We start from the raw sequence: 18,839 nt of genomic DNA, 5'->3' as shown, positions 1-18,839 counted from the left end.
GGAATAATGTCATGAAAATAATACCTTGGCACCCAAACTACAACAAAGTTCTGTAGAACAGACACTTGTTACTTGCACTTTGAATTTGATACACAAGATGGACAAATAAGAGCTATAAAACCTTTCTTGTGAATTATAATGTTTTAGGATTAAGCATAAGCTGAAATTAATCATCATTTGTTTGCTACAACCTTGGATTTTTGGAAGCCAATGAAATTTCAACCATAATAAATGTGAAAACCACACAGTGATACACACAAGTGAATACATGTTCTTTGGTAGGAGTTGTTCAACTTGACTAACATTCTAATCATAAGTTCCTTACTTAAATCTAATCAGATTTTCATGATTCTTGATGCATTAGAATCCTCCGTTAATCTATTATTACATGGTGTAAATTGATCTCACCTATTACCAAATCATCGACCTTAATTTTGTTTAAAACCATAATAACATCATGAGAAACACTAGTCATGACCATTGTGCCTCCAAACCCAAAATTCTCCAACATCATACAACCATTCAACACGCCAAGATATTCATTAGAAAGCTCATAAAATTTTCTACAATGCTCAAAAAACTTCATTTGAATCCGCAAACTATACCCCAAGTTATGATCAAATAAATCAAGGTGAAAAACACACCTAAACCAACCAATAGCACCTTTAGAACCTCATTCAACTTTCGATCTTAGCTTCCTTCACGACTCATCTTCAACCGTTGATGAATCCCCCATCGAACGGTTCAGATTCAAACCCAAACTAGCCACCGATCCATGTGAAGTGAAATCTCACCAATCAAAATGAAGTATTCGGATCCTCTCCTACACACTCATAACTATATAACCCATCAAATTTCCACCGCTTTTTATCCCAGGGAAAAAAAAAAGAATTTCTCACAAACCGATCCATTTCTTCATAATTTCCCCAAATTTCTCTCCTAACCCTAATCAACTTCTGAATTCCCAAATTTCGACCATGTCGTCGGAAGAGCCCACTGTTGTAGCAGCACCACCAGCTCCGGAGCCAGCACCGGAACCAACCACCAACACCGAGCCTCCTCAAGAAGACAAAACTGAACCCGAACCTGCTGCCGAAGCAACAGAAGAAACCACTAAAGCTAAGAAAACCAAGGAGCCCAAACCTAAGAAGGCTTCCAAGCCTAGAAGCCCACCGTCTCATCCTCCTTACCAAGAGGTTCGGTTCCGATCCTGAAATTCTCTTCAATCATGCAATTTGATCTGAAATTTAGACTTAGTTTTGATTTTGATCCTGATGTTTTTGTTGTTAATTACAGATGATCAAGGACGCTATTGTTACGTTGAAGGAGAAAAACGGTTCGAGCCAATACGCGATTCAGAAGTTTCTCGAAGAAAAGCATAAGCAGTTTCCATCGAACTTCAGGAAGCTTCTTTTGTCCAATTTGAAGAAGCTCGTAGCTTCTGGAAAGCTCGTTAAGGTTAAAGGTTCCTTCAAGCTTCCGGCGACAAAGGCGCCCGCATCATCAGCGCCTTCGCAGGCAAAGAAGCCCGCGGCTACGAAGACCAAGACTAAGACTAAGACCAAACCCAAGCCCAAGCCCGCTGTCAAGGTGAAGGCAACAAAAGCAAAGACAACCAAGACTAAATCGGTGAAATCAGTTTCAGCTAAGTCTAAGCCCAAGCCCGCTCCAAAGCCCAAGGCTGTGGCGAAGCCTAAAGCAGCTGCAGCAGCGAAGCCCAAGGCTGCTGCAGCTAAGACCAAAGCAAAGCCCAAGGCAGCTGCTAAGCCACCGGCAAAAGTGTCGAGGATGTCGACTAGGGCTTCGCCAGGAAAGAAGGCTGCACCTGCCGCAAAGCCTGCAGCAAAGAAGGTTGCGGCAGCAAAGAAGAGCGTGAAGCCCAAGAGCGTAAGGTCTCCGGCGAAGAGGGCTTCGGTGAAGAGGGGTGGAAGGAAGTGAAATAGATATATAGATAGATGAGGAAGCCCTAGTGGGCTTTTTGTTTTTCTCTCTGTTGTGTAATCTTTAGTTTTTGTAAATGTTTTTTTAAAATCTTAATAGTTGAGGTATCCTGTTTACAACTTTATTAACAAATCAATAATAATAGTATTAATCTCGTTTAAATATTTTGAAGAAAATTGGTTAATGTCGGTGATAGTAATGTGATATGTGTTATAAGTTATAACCTTTAACTTGTTTATTAGATAATTTAATTTGGTATGATATATAAACTAAAATTCTGTTTAAGGAAAGGAATCAAGGATTTTTTGTAATTTTTGAAGTTTAGGGAAAGGGTCTTTTCGTATTCATGTTAGATTGCTTACCATATAAGCCAGTCTTCATTCATCTATGAACATCATTGTGTCAACTAATTGGACAATCATAATTTGTCGCTTGTTATCTTCAAATGTAATTTACTGATTTTGAGAGAAAATTTTGCTTTAAATTTTTCTTTGCTTACATTTATCTACTGGAATATCAACGTGCCTGAAGAATCTAAAAATAGTTATCCAAGTTTAATTAACACACGCTAATTGTGATTTAAAAAATATTTTTTCGATACTTTTTTTTTTTATAATATCAAAATCTAAAATATCTTGTATCAAAATTTTGCTTTTATTTTATACATAAGAGTATATTTAAGGTAGTGAACTCGTAGTTTTTACTTCGACTATTAAGCTAATTAAGAATCGTAATTTGTTGAATCGTAAAATGGAAGTGTACTGGATGCCTCCGGTACAGGTTGAGGGATGGATCGGAAACTTGCGTGTCGAGGCGGATGCCAGATTATCTGACTGGAGCAATGGGTGGAGCAATGGGGTGGTACCTGCAAAGACACTCCGACGCTCAAGTCAGAATGGATTTGAGAGGTATAAGGTGTGTAGAGTGAATCACATACCTGAGGGGGCCAGAGACTCCCCTTTATATAGGTGATGATGATTATCTTATCTTATCTTATTCGGTTAAGATAAGGGAGATATTTGAATTTGATTGTTGGTTAAAAGCTCTAGTGGACTGGTTTCGGAATTTCCAGAAGGGTGAAGCGGGTCGGATCCGGATAACCGGGTTCAAAGGCCGTTCTGAGTGTGGGATCCGTGGGCCGGATCCCTAACAGTTGCCCCCGCAGCGGGAGAGCGAACGAAGTTGGTCTCCGTCGCTGGAGGATATGGTTTTGACCGTCGGTGGCCTTCTTCGGTTTGTCGGGGCGGAGTTCCTGGTTGACGGATCTTGTTCATCGCGGGGGGTCGGCTTGTCGGCCCTGAGTTTTGTGGTTCAATTGAGGTTCGTCTTCCTTGGAGTTCGTGTCATTTGATTGACGCGAACATTCCGTATTCTTGCGCCCGTTTCATTTTTTGAGGCGTTCTGTCAGTTTTATTTTTCCAAGGGAGCATTTATTGCGAGGGGACGTTTGGGCTGCTTTCCGATTTTACCCCTCCGCGTCATGTTTTATACTTGGGGTTATTTACGTCTTTTTGCCGCTTTGAAACCATTTTGGTTTTTTACCTTTCTTCCCTCGTTCGTTTTATTTGCTAGTTGCTTTTGCTTCTCCTATGTGAACCTCTCTTTCTTCTCTCTCATTTTGGTGTTTTTCCTACTTCTTTGCTGTCGTGCTTCTGCTTCCTGCTCTTCAAGTTTGCGCTCGCATTTTTAGGTTGGTGTTCTTTCTCTTTACCCTTGTAATCTGTATTGCCTGCTTCTTGTGTTTCTGTTTTATTTACTTGCCTCCCTTTAGTGTTTTTTGGTTTAGTGTGGATTGGGGCTGTATCCTACTTTTGTATGATGGTCTTTGTCTTTTGGGGTAGTGGATTTTTTTTAGGGGATCAGCACCACTGTGTCATTGCTTTTGTATTTTCACTCACTCCATTCTAGTGATTTACCTCATTCCAACAATTTACGCTTCCTTGCTTTTGTATTTTCTCATCTTACAGTGTTATTTTCTATTTTTCATGACTGATGCACCATAAGCAGGAATGGAAGCGGGAGGAAGAACATGCAGCAGGCGGTTGATCCACCAGCTGAAGGTGGCAATTAGGAAAGTCACCGTACCCCTTGCTCATCTTTAAATGTACCGAGGACGGTGCAAACTTTTAAGTGTGGGGAGGTCGTCCGTCCAGTCGGCGTTTTTGGGTGACAAGTTTTTAATCCCAACGCTTTTGCATTTCATTCTTAGGTCTTTTTAGAATTTTTAATTGCATTTTCTTGTTTTGCATGTATATATAATAAGCTTAGTCAAAATGATGAAATTTTTCAAGAATTTTATCTATGAGGCACCCCAATTGATTGAAAAATTTTTTTTTAGAACTTGCTTAAATTATATATATTGTGGAACATGATTTTTGAGCTAAGAACACAAGCATGTGAGTTTGAGCCTAATTGTGTGGTTACATCATATGACCACTTATTTTCATTCTTGTGTGCATTATTCTCTTTCTATGATTGTAATCTTTGATTTGTTTGATTCTATATGTCCATTATTTTGTGTATGAATGCACTTATATGATTGAGGTCATTGTTTTAAATAGCTCACGTACCCAAACAACCCTACCTTTTATCTTCCATTGTTAGTCAATTTTGAGCCTATGTTTATCCCATTTGTTCTTAATTTTAGCACATTGCAAGCCTTAAGTGAAAAACAAAAAAAATGTCCCTTATTTGGATCTTTGATTAGCTTAGGCTAGTGAGAGTGTTTATCATTTGATTTTGGAAGAGTTGGGAACATTGGGTAGAGATAAAAGTGTATTTTGTGATTTTGTTGATAATCATGGGAATTGGATACATACTCATGTATCAATTATGTTTAAACCATATGCATTGATGCTTTTGTGTATATTTTAGTTTAAAAAAAAAAGGAAAAAAATGAGAAAAATAAAAAGAAAAGAAAAAAAATAAAAAAAGAAAGAAAAATAAAAGCAATAAAAAGGAGACAAAAATGCCCTAAAGTGAAGTTCAATAAAAATCAATGCATATGGAATGTGTTTAAAAGAGAATGCATGAGTGTGTGAAAAGGTGAAGAATGAGTAGTTAGGTTTGCATTAGATTGAATAGGTTGTTGTAGGTTAGGTGGGAAGTTTAGGTTAATCAAAGATCCAAATTCTAACCCACTTAACCAAATATACACCCTTACCTTGACCCTAACCCCATTACAACCTATGAGAAAGTCCTCATCATATTTGTATGCAGGCATGGAATAATTGTTGATTGTTAGATGAAAAACAAATCTTGGAAAGTATGATTAGGGGAGAATTGAGTGAATCAACCCCATACACTTGAGTGACTAGAGCGGATACACATCTGGTGAGGGTTTGCTCAATTATATGTTTTCACCTATGATCATTTGTTCTTGCAAGTTTGTATTTTTTTTTCAATAACTCAATTCAATTGTGGGTTTGCTTTGATTGCTATTGCTTTAGCCCTTGTACTTGTATATGTATTCTTAGGAATTGATTTATTTTGACCAAGTGGTTGCATTCATTTAGATAGATTACATATAGGTAGCTTGTATTTAGTTAGTTTGCATTGAATAAATGTTGACACCCTTTGTCTCTTTCTTGGTTTAGCATGAGGACATGCTTAGTTTAAGTGTGGAGATGTTTGATACATCCCAATTTTGTGTTTTATCTTGTGCGTAATTTAGGGAATTTTATCAGCCTTTCTCACATTTGTTCAATGAAATAGTATGGTTTTGTAATTCTCCCTTAATTTGTGCTTAAATGTAAAAACATGTTTTTTAGGCCTTTAATTTGCTAGTTCTAATTCACCTTTGATTCCACTAGATGCCTTAATGTGTTTGTTAGTGAATTCAAATTGAAAATGCTAGGAATGGATCAAAGGAGTGAAGAGAAAAGCATGCAAAGTGGAGAATTCATGGAAAATCAAGGATTTGGAGTGCATGCATCGACGTGCACACGTGACAGACGCGCACGTGTGGAGATGAAGTCGCATGACGACGCGTACGTGTGACATGACGCGTACGCGTGGAAAGTAAAATGCCAAGCGACGCGTACGCGTGACCCAGCGTACGCGTCACAGCTCGCACGTGACTTCATTAAAGTGAAAACGTTGGGGGCGATTTCTGAGCTTCCCAGGTCCAAATCCAACTGATTCCAGGAACTATTTCATGCAGAATTGAAGATTAGACAAGGGGGAGCACTTAGATTAGTTATGATGAGCCTTTAGTTAGTTTTCTAGAGAGAGAAGCTCCCTCTTCTCTCTAGAATTAGGTTAGGATTAGGTTAAATTCTCTTAGATTTAGGGTTAATTTCTTGTCTTCATCTTGTTTTTCTTACAATTCCTTGTTGTAGTGTCTTGATTCTCTTATGTCTTTTTGTTAATTTCTCGTTTTGGTTACTTTTTATGTTGTGAACATTCTTTTCTATTTCAATTTCCTTTAATACAATTTGAGGCAATTCATGTTCAATGTTGTTTAATTGAGTTGTTGTTATTGTTTTCTTGTATTGAGTAGTAGTAGATTTCATTAATTCTTGCTATTTACCATGCTTTCCCTTTTATGCCCTCCAAGTGTTTGGTAAAATGCTTGGAAGGATGTTAGAGTAGCTTTTTTTAGCATTCTTGGCTTGGAAAGAGGAATTAGGCAATCTTGAGTCATCAATACCCAATTTATATTGGTGATCTAGGGTTGTTAGTTAATATTGTTTCCATTGACTCTAATTTCTTGCTAATTCAATTAGTAGGTTGATTAGGACTTTTGGATTGAGATTAACTAATCTTATTTGACTTTCTCGCATGTGAAGATAATTTTGTACCTTCTTCCATTGTTGGAGATGACTAAATAAGACAAGCTCTTGATAAATATTGTATAATCATTAATGACTAGGATAGAAAGCTTAACTCTCAACCCTTGTCATGAATGCATCTCTTTAGTAAGTATTTCTTTAATTGGTTGATTTACATTTCTTGCACTTTTACCACCCCAACCGTTTTGATACCATAACCAATAATACGCATACCTCACTGTAACTCCTTGAGAAGACGACTCGAGATTTAAATACTTCGGTTACTTTTATATCGGGGGTTGGAATTGTGACAACCAAACAAAATTTTGATTGTGGATTGTTTGTTGGTTTAGAAACTATACTTGCAACGAGATTTTATTGAGAAATTCTATATCCAAACAAATAATAACCGGCAAGCTATTCGGTATAATTTAATAAGGACTAACTTACCTGCTTTATTGAACACTTTTGCCTTTCACAAGCTAAGCTTCTCCTCCACTTTATCAATTATCGGTTTCCAAGTGTTGACCCGCCTTGGATTTGCTCCTAAAGAGATTCCAAGATATCTGACTTGAAGGTTAGCCTCCTTACATCCCAATAAGTTGCATATATTGTAGGTCCATGACTGTTCACAATTGATTGGGATTAAACTAGACTTATCGAAGTTGATACTGAACCCTGACATCACCTCAAAGCACCTTAGCAACCTGGCATAGTTTCTGATTTATATTATTCATGTATTATTATTATTATTATTATTATTATTATTATTATTATTATTATTATTATTATTATTAAATCCTTTATCCAATTCAATATAAATTAAAAATGGATTAAAACCGTACTAATTTGTATTTAATTGGATTCTAATTTTAGTAAACCACATGGATCAGATTGGATTTCGGATCTACTTCTCAAAACCATGCGATCCTATCCAATCCAATCTAAACTGCATAATGTGTTATCATTTATTATTTTATTATTATATTTACAATATTACTTATATATGTTTAATTTATTATATATTTTTATATTATTCATGTATTATTATTATTTAATAAATATTTTATATTTAAAATAATATTTATTTATTTATTTATTTTAACTAAACTATAATTTTATTTTTATTGTTATGTTATTTTTGGTTTTTTAAAATATTATTGAGATTTGTTATATTATTGTTGGTTATTTAAAATTTGATGCTGAAACTTGTTATGTATATTTATTTTATTTTTAATTTACAAAATCATAAATTCAATCCAATTTAAACCGTTTGAAATTAGACCGAATTGGATCAGATTTTTTTAAAAAGATCATCAAATTCAAACCGCACGACAAGTAAAATTAGTGTTCGAGTCGGATGAATTTTTGACTCAAAACCGATCCAAACCGCACCACCAACACTCCTATTAGTGAGTAGTGACTAGTGAGTACCTATATATTTCTTTAAAAATTTCAATAGAAGAAGAAACCATGTCTTTTGGGTTTATTAGAAACAAAATCGTAGCCTTCTATTTGGAATTTCTTTATTTTACATTGTCGGAAACCCAAGAAACAAGAACATCAAATAAAATTATAAAAAACCAAAAACTCGCATAAGTTTTGTGAGTTGAATTGTTTGATTTTTAACAGATTTAACTGTCATTAACTAATTTAAATGCAGATGGTTTTACCAATTTTTTAGTTCGAACTAATCGGTCCAGTCTCGTCTGATACACATAACATGGCCTCCCATAATCACGCCATGAGAGATTTTTGGTGACTGAACATAACACAAAGAAAAAACACCTAAGAGAAAGAGTAACATTCCTCTCTAATAATAATGTCTAAATTATTAGGGGGTTGTAACCACTCTAGGTACACCTGCTTGTTTAAAGCCGCAGTCTTAGCCATTAAATCAGCCGCTCTGTTTGCTGTACGCTGGATGAGCACTAAAGTAGCTGTACAATTGCGCTGAAGCATCTCTTTGATTTTGCCAAGCAGATCAGAGTCATTCGTAATCATGCTGGTTGTGCCTCGCGAAACAAGAAGAAATGCATCAAGATTATCAGTTTCACATATGACCTCTTTACACTCGCAATCCCAAGCCATAACAAGCCCTCTCCAAATAGCATGAAGCTCACAAGAGAGAACACTAGAAAGAGGTATACTGGCAGAACAACCTTTCATCCAAATTCCCATGATGTCTCTAATAATACATCCAAAGCCCGCTAATTGCCCATTTTCAAAAACGCTTGCATCGCAGTTCACTTTACAGACATTCATTGGAGGTGGTTCCCAGTTATATTGCAAAGAGGAAGGAATAATATGTTTTTGGTTGGTAACAACCTTAGAGAAATCGCGAGCAGCATGTTGAACTAAGTGAACAATTTTCTCCTTACTCCATGGATCATCTTGATGGAAGATGTCATTGTTCCTATCCCTCCAAATCCACCAAAAGGCCGCTGCAAAGAGAAACTCATTTTTGTTGAGGTTAGAACGAATCCAAGACACAAAATCCAAACTAGAGTCCTCAGCGGTCATTCCCAAATTTAAGCTAATCCAAATCTGACGAGCTTTTTGGCAAGTCCTAAAGCAGTGGTTAATATCCTCTAGAGCAAGATAACATCGCTGACAAAAATCAGAAGTAGCAAGGCCTCTTTGAAACCGGTAACTAGCTGTGGGAACTCCGTTGTTGAGACAAAGCCAGAGCAGACACTTTATCTTCTCCGATATTCTCAAGCGCCAAAGCCAAAGCCAATTTTCATTATCGTTCCAGCCAAATTTCTTCTTCAATAGCCATTCATACCCGCTTTTAGTCGAGTAGGTGAGAGTATTTGAGTTTGTCCAAAACCAACCTGTTTTATCTCCTGCCTGCTTGATAGGATCAAAGAGCATCAAATCAAGTTTAACTTCTTCCGGAATCATTGTGCAAAGAATATCCCACCGCCAATGTCCATGGTACCAAACATCTTCTAGCTTCAAGTGAGAATCAGAGATGTGCACAAAAGGAACCAAAGGAGCTAGTGTTCCACATGGTCGCCAAGCATGATACCAAAATGATTGAGACATCCTGCTTGTACACCAATCAAAACCATCACGAAGCTTTTCTATTGTCTTATAAATCGCTCGCCAAGTGCTTGAAACATTATTAGAAAAATTGGATGAAAAGCAAGACCTCCCAGATAAATATTTTGCCAACATAATTCTTACCCAAAGCTTATCATTATTATGCAGTAATTGCCAAACAAGCTTTCATAATAAAGCAAAATTTACACACTGGGTATCTCTAATTCCCAAGCCTCCATATTTTCTTGGAGTGACAACTTTGCTCCACTTGACATAATTTAAGCATCGCTCCCCCACCTTTCCCTTCCACAAGAATTGTCTAAGCACAGAATCAATCTTTTGACAAATCGGAGTAGGAAAAAGAGTCACTTGCATCTGATAAATAGGAAGAGAAGAAGCAACAGATTTAATTAAGCAAAGCCTGCCTGCTCTGTTAAGGAGCCGACCTTTCCAACTAGCCAGCCTATTCTTGATCTTCTCTAAAGAGTCCGAAAAAATAGACCTAGCAGCTCGAGGATGGTTAAGGTTCACCCCCAAGTATTTGCCTAGGTCACTAGTAAAAGGAATATGAGAAACACCAGACAACATTTCCTTCCTTCTATTAGAGATATTTCTAGAACAAATAGCTTTAGATTTTTCAATGTTAACCTTCATACCTGAAGCTTTGCAGAACAACTCCAAGGTGTGCACAACATTCTGAACTTGATTTTTCTTCGCTTTACAAAAAAGGAGGAGGTCATCTGCAAACATCAAGTGAGAAACTCTAGGTCCTCCTCTAGAAACAGCCACACCATCCCAAATACCCTCGTCAACTTGTTTGGAAATGAAGCACGCCAATCTCTCCATGCACAAAACAAATAAATAAGGAGAAATTGGATCTCCTTGCCTGAGCCCTCTGCGAGGTTGGAAGCTGTCCAATCTATTCCCATTCCAAAGGATGGAAAGATTTGAAGCCTGAACACAATTCATTACAAGCCGAATAATTAGAGAAGGAAAGCCAAAAGATTCAAGAGTGTGCTCAAGAAAATTCCAATCAACTCTATCATAAGCCTTTTCTAAATCAATCTTAAAAGCCATAGCTCCTTTTCTAGACTTTGTCCGCTTAAGAAAGTGAAGAACTTCTTGGGCCACAATAATATTATTAGGCGCTCCTCTACCATGTATAAACCCTCCCTGAGTTGGGCTAACAATCTCATCCAAAAAAGGTCGTAATCTATTAACCAGCACTTTAGTCACTAGCTTATAAATTACATTACAAAGACTTATTGGCCGAAAATCCTTCAATCTAGTTGGAGGGTCACATTTAGGGATAAGAACAATCAAAGTTTCCAACAAAGAATGGCTTAAAGTCTCCCCTAAGAATGCTTTCTGAACAGTACGCCACACCTCATGACCCACCACATCCCAATATTCCTTGAAGAAAAAAACTTGAAAACCATCCGGCCCAGGAGCTTTGAACGAGCTCATATTATCCAGAGCTTCTTTTACCTCCAACATTGTTACTGGTTTAGACAAATTATCACAAGCATCCTGGCTAAGAGATGGCATAGGAATTTCTCCCATGCAATTAACCTCAACAGGCTCAGTAGAGCAAAAAATATTTTTGAAAAAATGAACGACCTCTCTTTGCAAAACTTTCGGATCATCAGACCAGGACCCATCACCGACCAGCAACCCATGAACCTTGTTAGATTTTCTTCTAATGATGGTTTGCATATGGAAAAAGCTAGTATTTCTATCACCATACCGAACCCATTGATCTCTTGACTTCTGGTACCAAAGCAATTCTTCCTGGGCCAAAACTAGATTATACTCAGCTCTCAATTTTTTCTCTTTGTGCTTCAAAATCGGATCATCGTCAGCCTCCATTTTTCGTTGAATACAATTCAAATAAGCCTCCAATTTCCTCTTTTTAATAAAAATATTGCCGAAGACCGTAGAGTTGAATTCCAACGAAGCTTCTCTAATACGCCATGAGAGATTGATTAAGAGATATTTAATTTTTAAATTTTTTCGAAATGGGTATATACAAAAAATGTACTTTCTCATATCTTAATTTAACTGTAAGCATAAAAAGAAATGATACACTTTTCAAAATCAAGATTTTAACTATGTTGTTGGTGTAGTTTGTACAACATAAATTGAGTTTTGCTCTTCTACAAAACTCCAATAACCTATGAAATCTTAATTAAAGTGTAGAAGGTTGAAAAAACATTATCACTCCTTCATGAAGTTATCTTTGAGTCTCTCAATTTTTTGGATAGAATACTTAAGCTCTTGTTGGATGTTGAGCCTTGAAGGGGATAATACAATGTCTTTCCAAATTGATCCTGCTTCAAAAGCTGGATTAGGATGCTTGTAAAGCTCATATATGGATTCAGCATCTTCATTCAACCTTGCAACTCTCCTCAAACAATCAATTTCATCTGGATCAACAAGTAGTGTCTTGTCTCTATCTTTCCATCCTATCAACTTTACACAAAACTTATCAAGTCAATAGAGATTCACATTTTGTTGTAATGGCAAAGATGGAGGGAAAAATGGTGGATCCTAATTTCATGTTAGACAACCACCAATACCAATTAAAGAAATTAGATTAATATTCAAATTATTTCAATATGTCTAGGTGGTAGAAAAAAATTATCAAAATCATAATTTTGTGTCTTACTCATTTTTGGGTACTTATTTGTTGTGAGAGTCGAGAAGGTTTTACACTTTCAACAATGCTAGGGAACCAAGAGGGTATCAGCAAAAAACCAGCCAAATATTTTTGGGTGAATTCAAAACCTCTGTGTAGATGGTGCTTATGCTAGGCATTAGGATGTTTCTTCTATTAAGTATGAGAATGTTTCTTTTTCATATTAAATGGATGTTCTTTTATATATTTTATAAAGTTTTTTATATACTAAGAATCGGGATTGTTGGAAGTTCTGTGATTCCTGCCCCTATTTCTCCAACGTATCATTCAGAATTTAAATTTGGGGTGAGAAGCAATTAATATCAAATATTATAAATTAAAAACAAATAAAATTAATTAAATATAATTATAAATTAGTTAAGTTGTTTACCTTTTGGCTGATCACCTCTTGGTTCCATATACTTTTCCTTACACTTTTACTATAGTTTAGAAAGATAAGATTGTTCAAAACACTATGCAAAAGTTATCTTATTTAATACACATCTTGTGATATTCTTAAATTAGTTCACGAGTAATTTTAGATATCAATTTAGTTTCAACATATTATTAATGAGCATTTAATTACTCGATGTATTATTATTTAAACTTCAAAGTGAAGTCATAGTTGTGTTATTAAAATGTAGAGGTTAAAATTAAAAAGAAAAAGAAAAAAAAAAGAAATCTTTAATTGGTGAATGATTTCTTGGTGTTTCATCGTTTTGCATCAATGTAGGTGCACAAACAAATTGATGGTTGAATAAAAGGAACATAGATTTGAAGGCTTTTTTTTTTCAATCAATGAGTATATATATATAGTGTCTGAAAGTTACTGTCTAATTACTAAAAAATGTTAAAAAATTAATTTTAAATTTAAAAAATATAAAAATTTAAAATTTAAAATTTATTAAAAAAGTAGAGAAAAGGACAAATAGGTCCTTAACCTTTTGGTTTGCGGACATTTAAATCCCTAATGATTTGAAAATACATTTAAGTCATTGACCTTCTTAAAACCTGGACACATGGATCCTTCTGTTCAATTGGGTCTAGCAGACTCAACGGAAAAATCAAACATGACTTCCGTTGTACTGGCCTGGCCAATATACGAATGCACACGTGGAGAGTTTTTAAAATGGGACAAATTAGATTCAGGGATCGATATGTCCAGATTTTGAGAAAGTCGAAGACTTAAATGTATTTTCAAATCCTCAAAGATATAAATGTCTACGGGCCAAAAGGTCAAAGACCTATTTGTCCTTTTCTCTAAAAAAGTAAGTAGAGCAAGAATGTAAAGAAGTTTATGTGTACCTTGGGTGGGCCTTCCAAAGCATTGGTACTGTATAACCTGGCATTGTCTACTAGGTTACAATATGTCATAAATGCATCAGCAAACCTTTTGTGAGATTTTAATTGAGATTTCACTCTTACTCCTCTTCTACACATGATAGCTCTCCTGTGTTCCCATTCAAAATTGCTTATTAGCATAATTCATTTACACTGGAATAATCATGCCAGATTTAGTATTAAAAAATCAAAATTATGACTAATTTTTCTTTGCTAGAAAAAGGAGTTAGATTTAGTTGTCTTCTGTTCTAAAATAAATATGCTTTTACTGTTTTGCTACATTGAAAAATTGAATTATAAAAGTTAATATTCAAATTCTTCTTTGAAAGATAATTCAGTTTCTAAGTTGATTCCAAAAAGATTTTTCTAGTCATATTAGTTTCTGAAAATTATAACCTTAAGTCAAATAGATCATTTTGTCAATTCCATGATAACATGTCGTACTCACGTGTCACAAAATGATTGGTTGATGTGTCAAAAGTACAACCAATCATTTAGTGACACGTGCCATCTAACGTGATACCTCGTGTTGTTTCTAACTGACCAGATGATCTATTTAGCTTACAATTGTATATGTCATGTATGAATATGACTAAAAAACTTCTTTAGAGAATCAATTTAGAGAATGAATTATCTTTAACGAATTTGAGTATTAAACCTGAATTATAAATTAAAACGATTGATTGAAATGGATGTAATAAGATTGTGAAACAAACCTTATGCCTCTAATGACGGCAAGGTAAGCATCACAAATTACTCCAACCAACTCTATTCTATATGGTTTTCTTTTTTTCCCTCCAACTTGTTCAGGTTCTTCATCATCAATAATTTCCCAATAGTTTTCAATTACAGATCCATCACTGTTCAACTTGTAGCCGACACCCATCCGGTAACGCTTCCGATGGACGTTTCTGGCCATGGTTATTGTTTGCACTACAAATGGTACCCAAGAGAGTGTTCCATCCATGATCACATCCCTCCCTTCATTTAGTGCAGTTACTAGGAGTGATGAGGCTGCATCTGTGGAGGATTGGTGAACCTGTTTTCATCAATGATTTTTATCATGCTAGAACCCAAACCATTGTCAAACTATGGAAAAAAGTGCTTAGAATTTAGGCTTTTAGGTGGACTAAAATGTTTATAATTTTGAAAAAAAGACATGTATCTAATTTTTAAGATTGATCTATTTCAAATCATAATTTCGACTATTTTTGTGAAAGTTAACTATACAGATGATATCGTCTCTTATGGTAGACCATGTGTATAAACAAATAATAATCAAGGTTATGAAGTCAAACTGGTCATTCAACAAGTAGAGTTAGATGTTTGAAAGTTTAAAAGTTCAACCGAGATTTAACCGAGCCAATTCGACCACCTAGTTTACTAGTTTTATGACCAATTTTTACCAAGAATGGGACCAATCTGGTAGCCGATCAATCGAACTTGCTAGTTTGGTTTGATTCTCAAAACTATGACAATTATAATTAAAGAAAAGTCTCTAGAATAAGTATGAAATCAGAGAACAATGTTATAACAATCTTACCAATTCAGCTGTTTGAATCATGTCATGATGCCCCCTTGAACTAAGGGCTCTATAGATAACATCTGATTCTTTGAAGGCATCTGCCTCAATGATAACAGCATTTCCTGCCGCTCCGGCCCAAAAAGGTCTGCACAAATTTCTCTAATTATGACCATTTCCATATGCACATAATAATTTATCTTATATAGAAAACTTATGCTTGTACTATTTTCTGTGTACATAACTATATCTTCTGTTACTTCTTATCAATCACGTTTAATACCAAAAATAAAAGATATATGAGAACGATATACAAAAATAATAGTACATATAACATTCTTGTTATGTATATATTCGGTGTCTTACTCTTTAAGAATGTCCTTGAGCACAGTGCTCTTGCCGGCTCCCATGCCACCACCCATGAAGAGAAGCACCGGGCTTCTATCGCTATGAGCTACTGGAGCCATTACTTCTGTGCATCTCGAGTCATCGGTTGTTACAAGTCCCATTGCTTTCATCTCTTCTACTAAAGTGTTAAAAACTCTCGCCACCTTCAAATTCTTTGTTAGCCTCTCAACCCTTTGTTCTCTGTATGTTCAAAATCCTACTATTAATTTAACTTCGAAAGGAGAGGAATAAAAATAATAGTAACACACACGCATACGCACGCGCACACACTCACCTAGTTGCGGCCATAACTATGTGCTTGAGCTTCTTTTTTGCCTCATTTTCAGAGCTCAATATCTGCAATATAGGAAGGAAAACACTTAGTGGTATAAATAAACAATTCAAATGCAGAAGATTCCAACATTTAGAAATAACTAAACTAAACTCTTCACTAAGACCTGACTTATCAATAGATCACCGTAGCTCCAATGGAATGAAAAGTAACTGAGAATGCATCTCTCAAACTCCTCCACGAGCTTCACGAAGAGCGAATCTGCATCCGGTTCGCCCTCGAAGAAGGCGTACATATCGTCTTCGCATCCGTCGGCCTTCCTTATGTATTCAGAAGCTAATTTACACAGATGAGGACAACTCCTCCTATCTTTGAACCCCATTTGTCTAGCTGCACCAAATCACAAAAATCAATAGTCCAATTCATATTTAAATTGATAGAAATGTACTACCTCATCTAATTGAATTTTTCATTATCTTTCACTACCATTTATAGAAGGAGATTAAGTGTTAGTAGTACTTATTAAAAAATTTTCAGGGGAGGCCAAGTTAATTAATAAGAAGAAATAAAGATCGGAAACAAATTTTACAAGTGATGTAAAAAATTTGGTAGCAGCCATTTCCTCGTATAATATAGTATAAGATCCACCATTGCTAAAGTTAATCACATTTAAAACACGATTGTATTATTAAATATGTATCTTCTTGTCAGCTTAAACTTTTAGAATAAGTAATTTCCTAACATAGTAGCAGAATTTCTCCAAAAAAATTTAAAATTCGATCCTTGTTGGCATGTTAATCTATTATGTTCTTGACAATTCACATTGTCTGTATCATTATTGCGTCTCTCCTACTTGGAGGGAACTACACTAAATCCTACAGTGATGATAGTATATAAACCAAACTAAACTAAACTAAACAATTGGATCTTCCTAATAAACACAAACACAAACACAAAAACTCAAAATTTATTATCACTAATTTGATTTTTTATTATTATTGTTATTACCTACGTAATGAGAGAATCTTTCAAGCCTTGGAGTATGTTTGCCTGCCCTTGAAATTCTCAAAAGTGGCATTATCTTGCGATCTCTCATAACCTTGATCCGATAAGACATTGCCACAGCAAATATCAACCCAATGGATGAAGCCACAACGATCTGTGTAACGCTTGGCTTAACATTCCCATTATAATCTACAAAACATTTCAATTTCGATCCATCAACATCTGTACATAAAATTGATGCTATTAAAGAATGTGATGAATTATTCATTACATACCTCTCTGCATTTCTCTTGGATGGAATTTATTACCAAGAACAAGAACAATGAGATAATGAAGGAATGTGATGAATTGATTGTGTTCTTGTGGGGTTTTTTCTCTTTGATTTCCGAAGAATTTGATTGTGGTGTTGAAGGAAACTCTATTCATTCCTCTCTCTCTCTCTCCCTCTATTCATTACGTACGGCTTTTGCATGCATTGTAAGCTAATTGACTTACACGTGTCTGAGAAATATTTTGCCTTTTGCAGAAATAAAATAAGAGGAATGCTAGGGTGAGCAATTTTGGTGTTTTGTAACCATCAATTGGTCATCAATAGTATTTTTAATGGTGTGAGATTATATCTCATGGTGGGAGATCACTTATTTTTGTTTTGATGGTTAAGTGCTGGTCAAAAAACACAAAAGTTGCTGGCCTCCTAGACTTTTCCATAAAATAATTCTCTTGCAGTATATCATTAATTTTTGAGAAAATTCCACTCCCCTCCCCTACGAGATGCTAAAATGACACTCTCCTCCCCTCTATTTTATAAATATACATTCTCCTCCTTTCTAACTTTTAAAAATCTCTTCTTTAATCCATTTTAAATTTTTTTAGTTAACTAATGTTAACTTTATCCTTTTTTTAAGAAAAAATAAATTATTTTTTAAAAAAATACCCATTAGCAAAAATTTTATTTTTTATCATTAAATTTTGCTTACCAAAATACTCTTTAATAAATTATTCTTTTATTGATTAAATTGTATTTTTAAAAAAATTTAATAATTATATTTTTTTTCAAAAATATCCTTTAATAATTTTTTTAATTATTAAATTATAATTTTACCAAAATTTTCGTTAATAATTTTTTTATATTTTATTATTAATTTTTCGATATCTATATATATTATTTTAACATTAAATAAAAAATTTTAATAAGATTATTTTTCAATATCAATATATATTAATTTTTATACATATTAACAGTAGTAAGATTTTTTTATTTAATGTTAAAATAATATATATTGATATCAAAAAATTAATTGTAAAATATAAAATTAATTGTTAACAAAAATTTTGGTAAAATCATAATTTAATAATTAAAAAATTATTGAAAGATAGGTATCTTAGAAAAAAATAATTTAATTATTAATTTTTTTAAAAGTATTTTGATAAAAATACAATTTAATCAATAAAAAAATTTATTAAAGGGTATTTTGGTAAGCAAAATTTAATGATAAAAAATAAAATTTTTGCTAATGGGTATTTTTTTAAAAAATAATTTATTTTTTGTTAAAAAATAGATAAAGTTAATATTAGTTAACACAAAAAATTTAAAATTGATTAAAGAGGAAGTTTTTTAAAAGTTAGAAGGGAGGAAAATGTACATTTATAAAATAGAAGGGAGGGAAGTGTCATTTTAGCATCTCGTAAGGGAGGGGAGTGGAATTTTCTCTTAATTTTTCTATGAATAAAAACTTAGTATTATTTATTAATTATTTTAATTATAAATTTAATTTAATTTAATTATATTATATTATCTATAAAGTTGATTACAAATATAAATGCATAATCATTCTGCATTGTTATATATTTTTT

At 34.3% G+C, this 18,839-nt stretch overlaps 3 protein-coding genes across 3 annotated transcripts; 1 reads left to right on the top strand and 2 right to left on the bottom strand.

Annotated features, from left to right (window-relative positions):
- Window positions 1-829: 829 nt before the first annotated feature.
- LOC107632314 (uncharacterized) lies at window positions 830-2,103 on the top strand. Its single transcript, XM_016336009.3, has 2 exons — window positions 830-1,196; window positions 1,297-2,103. Exons 1-2 carry the CDS (start codon window positions 978-980, stop codon window positions 1,936-1,938), a joined length of 861 nt encoding a protein of 286 aa, XP_016191495.3. The 5' UTR covers window positions 830-977; the 3' UTR covers window positions 1,939-2,103.
- A 5,085-nt stretch (window positions 2,104-7,188) lies between these two features.
- LOC148569698 (uncharacterized) lies at window positions 7,189-11,630 on the bottom strand. The gene is made up of 5 exons (XM_088506594.1): window positions 11,018-11,630; window positions 10,264-10,501; window positions 9,551-9,765; window positions 9,042-9,157; window positions 7,189-7,338 (listed from the first exon to the last, which is right to left on the bottom strand). Exons 1-5 carry the CDS (start codon window positions 11,628-11,630, stop codon window positions 7,189-7,191), a joined length of 1,332 nt encoding a protein of 443 aa, XP_088362720.1.
- A 348-nt stretch (window positions 11,631-11,978) lies between these two features.
- On the bottom strand, window positions 11,979-17,411 carry LOC107634095 (calmodulin calcium-dependent NAD kinase-like). The gene is made up of 9 exons (XM_016337673.3): window positions 17,261-17,411; window positions 16,989-17,174; window positions 16,147-16,370; window positions 15,984-16,045; window positions 15,668-15,889; window positions 15,323-15,449; window positions 14,496-14,818; window positions 13,744-13,888; window positions 11,979-12,233 (listed from the first exon to the last, which is right to left on the bottom strand). The coding sequence occupies exons 1-9, from the start codon at window positions 17,409-17,411 to the stop codon at window positions 11,979-11,981; spliced, it is 1,695 nt and encodes a 564-aa protein (XP_016193159.2).
- Between the last annotated feature and the right edge of the window lie 1,428 nt (window positions 17,412-18,839).

This window comes from Arachis ipaensis, chromosome B3, assembly GCF_059453495.1.
Source record: "Arachis ipaensis isolate K30076 ecotype BB chromosome B3, ASM5945349v1, whole genome shotgun sequence".
Lineage (NCBI taxonomy): Eukaryota > Viridiplantae > Streptophyta > Magnoliopsida > Fabales > Fabaceae > Arachis > Arachis ipaensis.
This window is presented reverse-complemented; position numbering and strand designations above follow the sequence as displayed.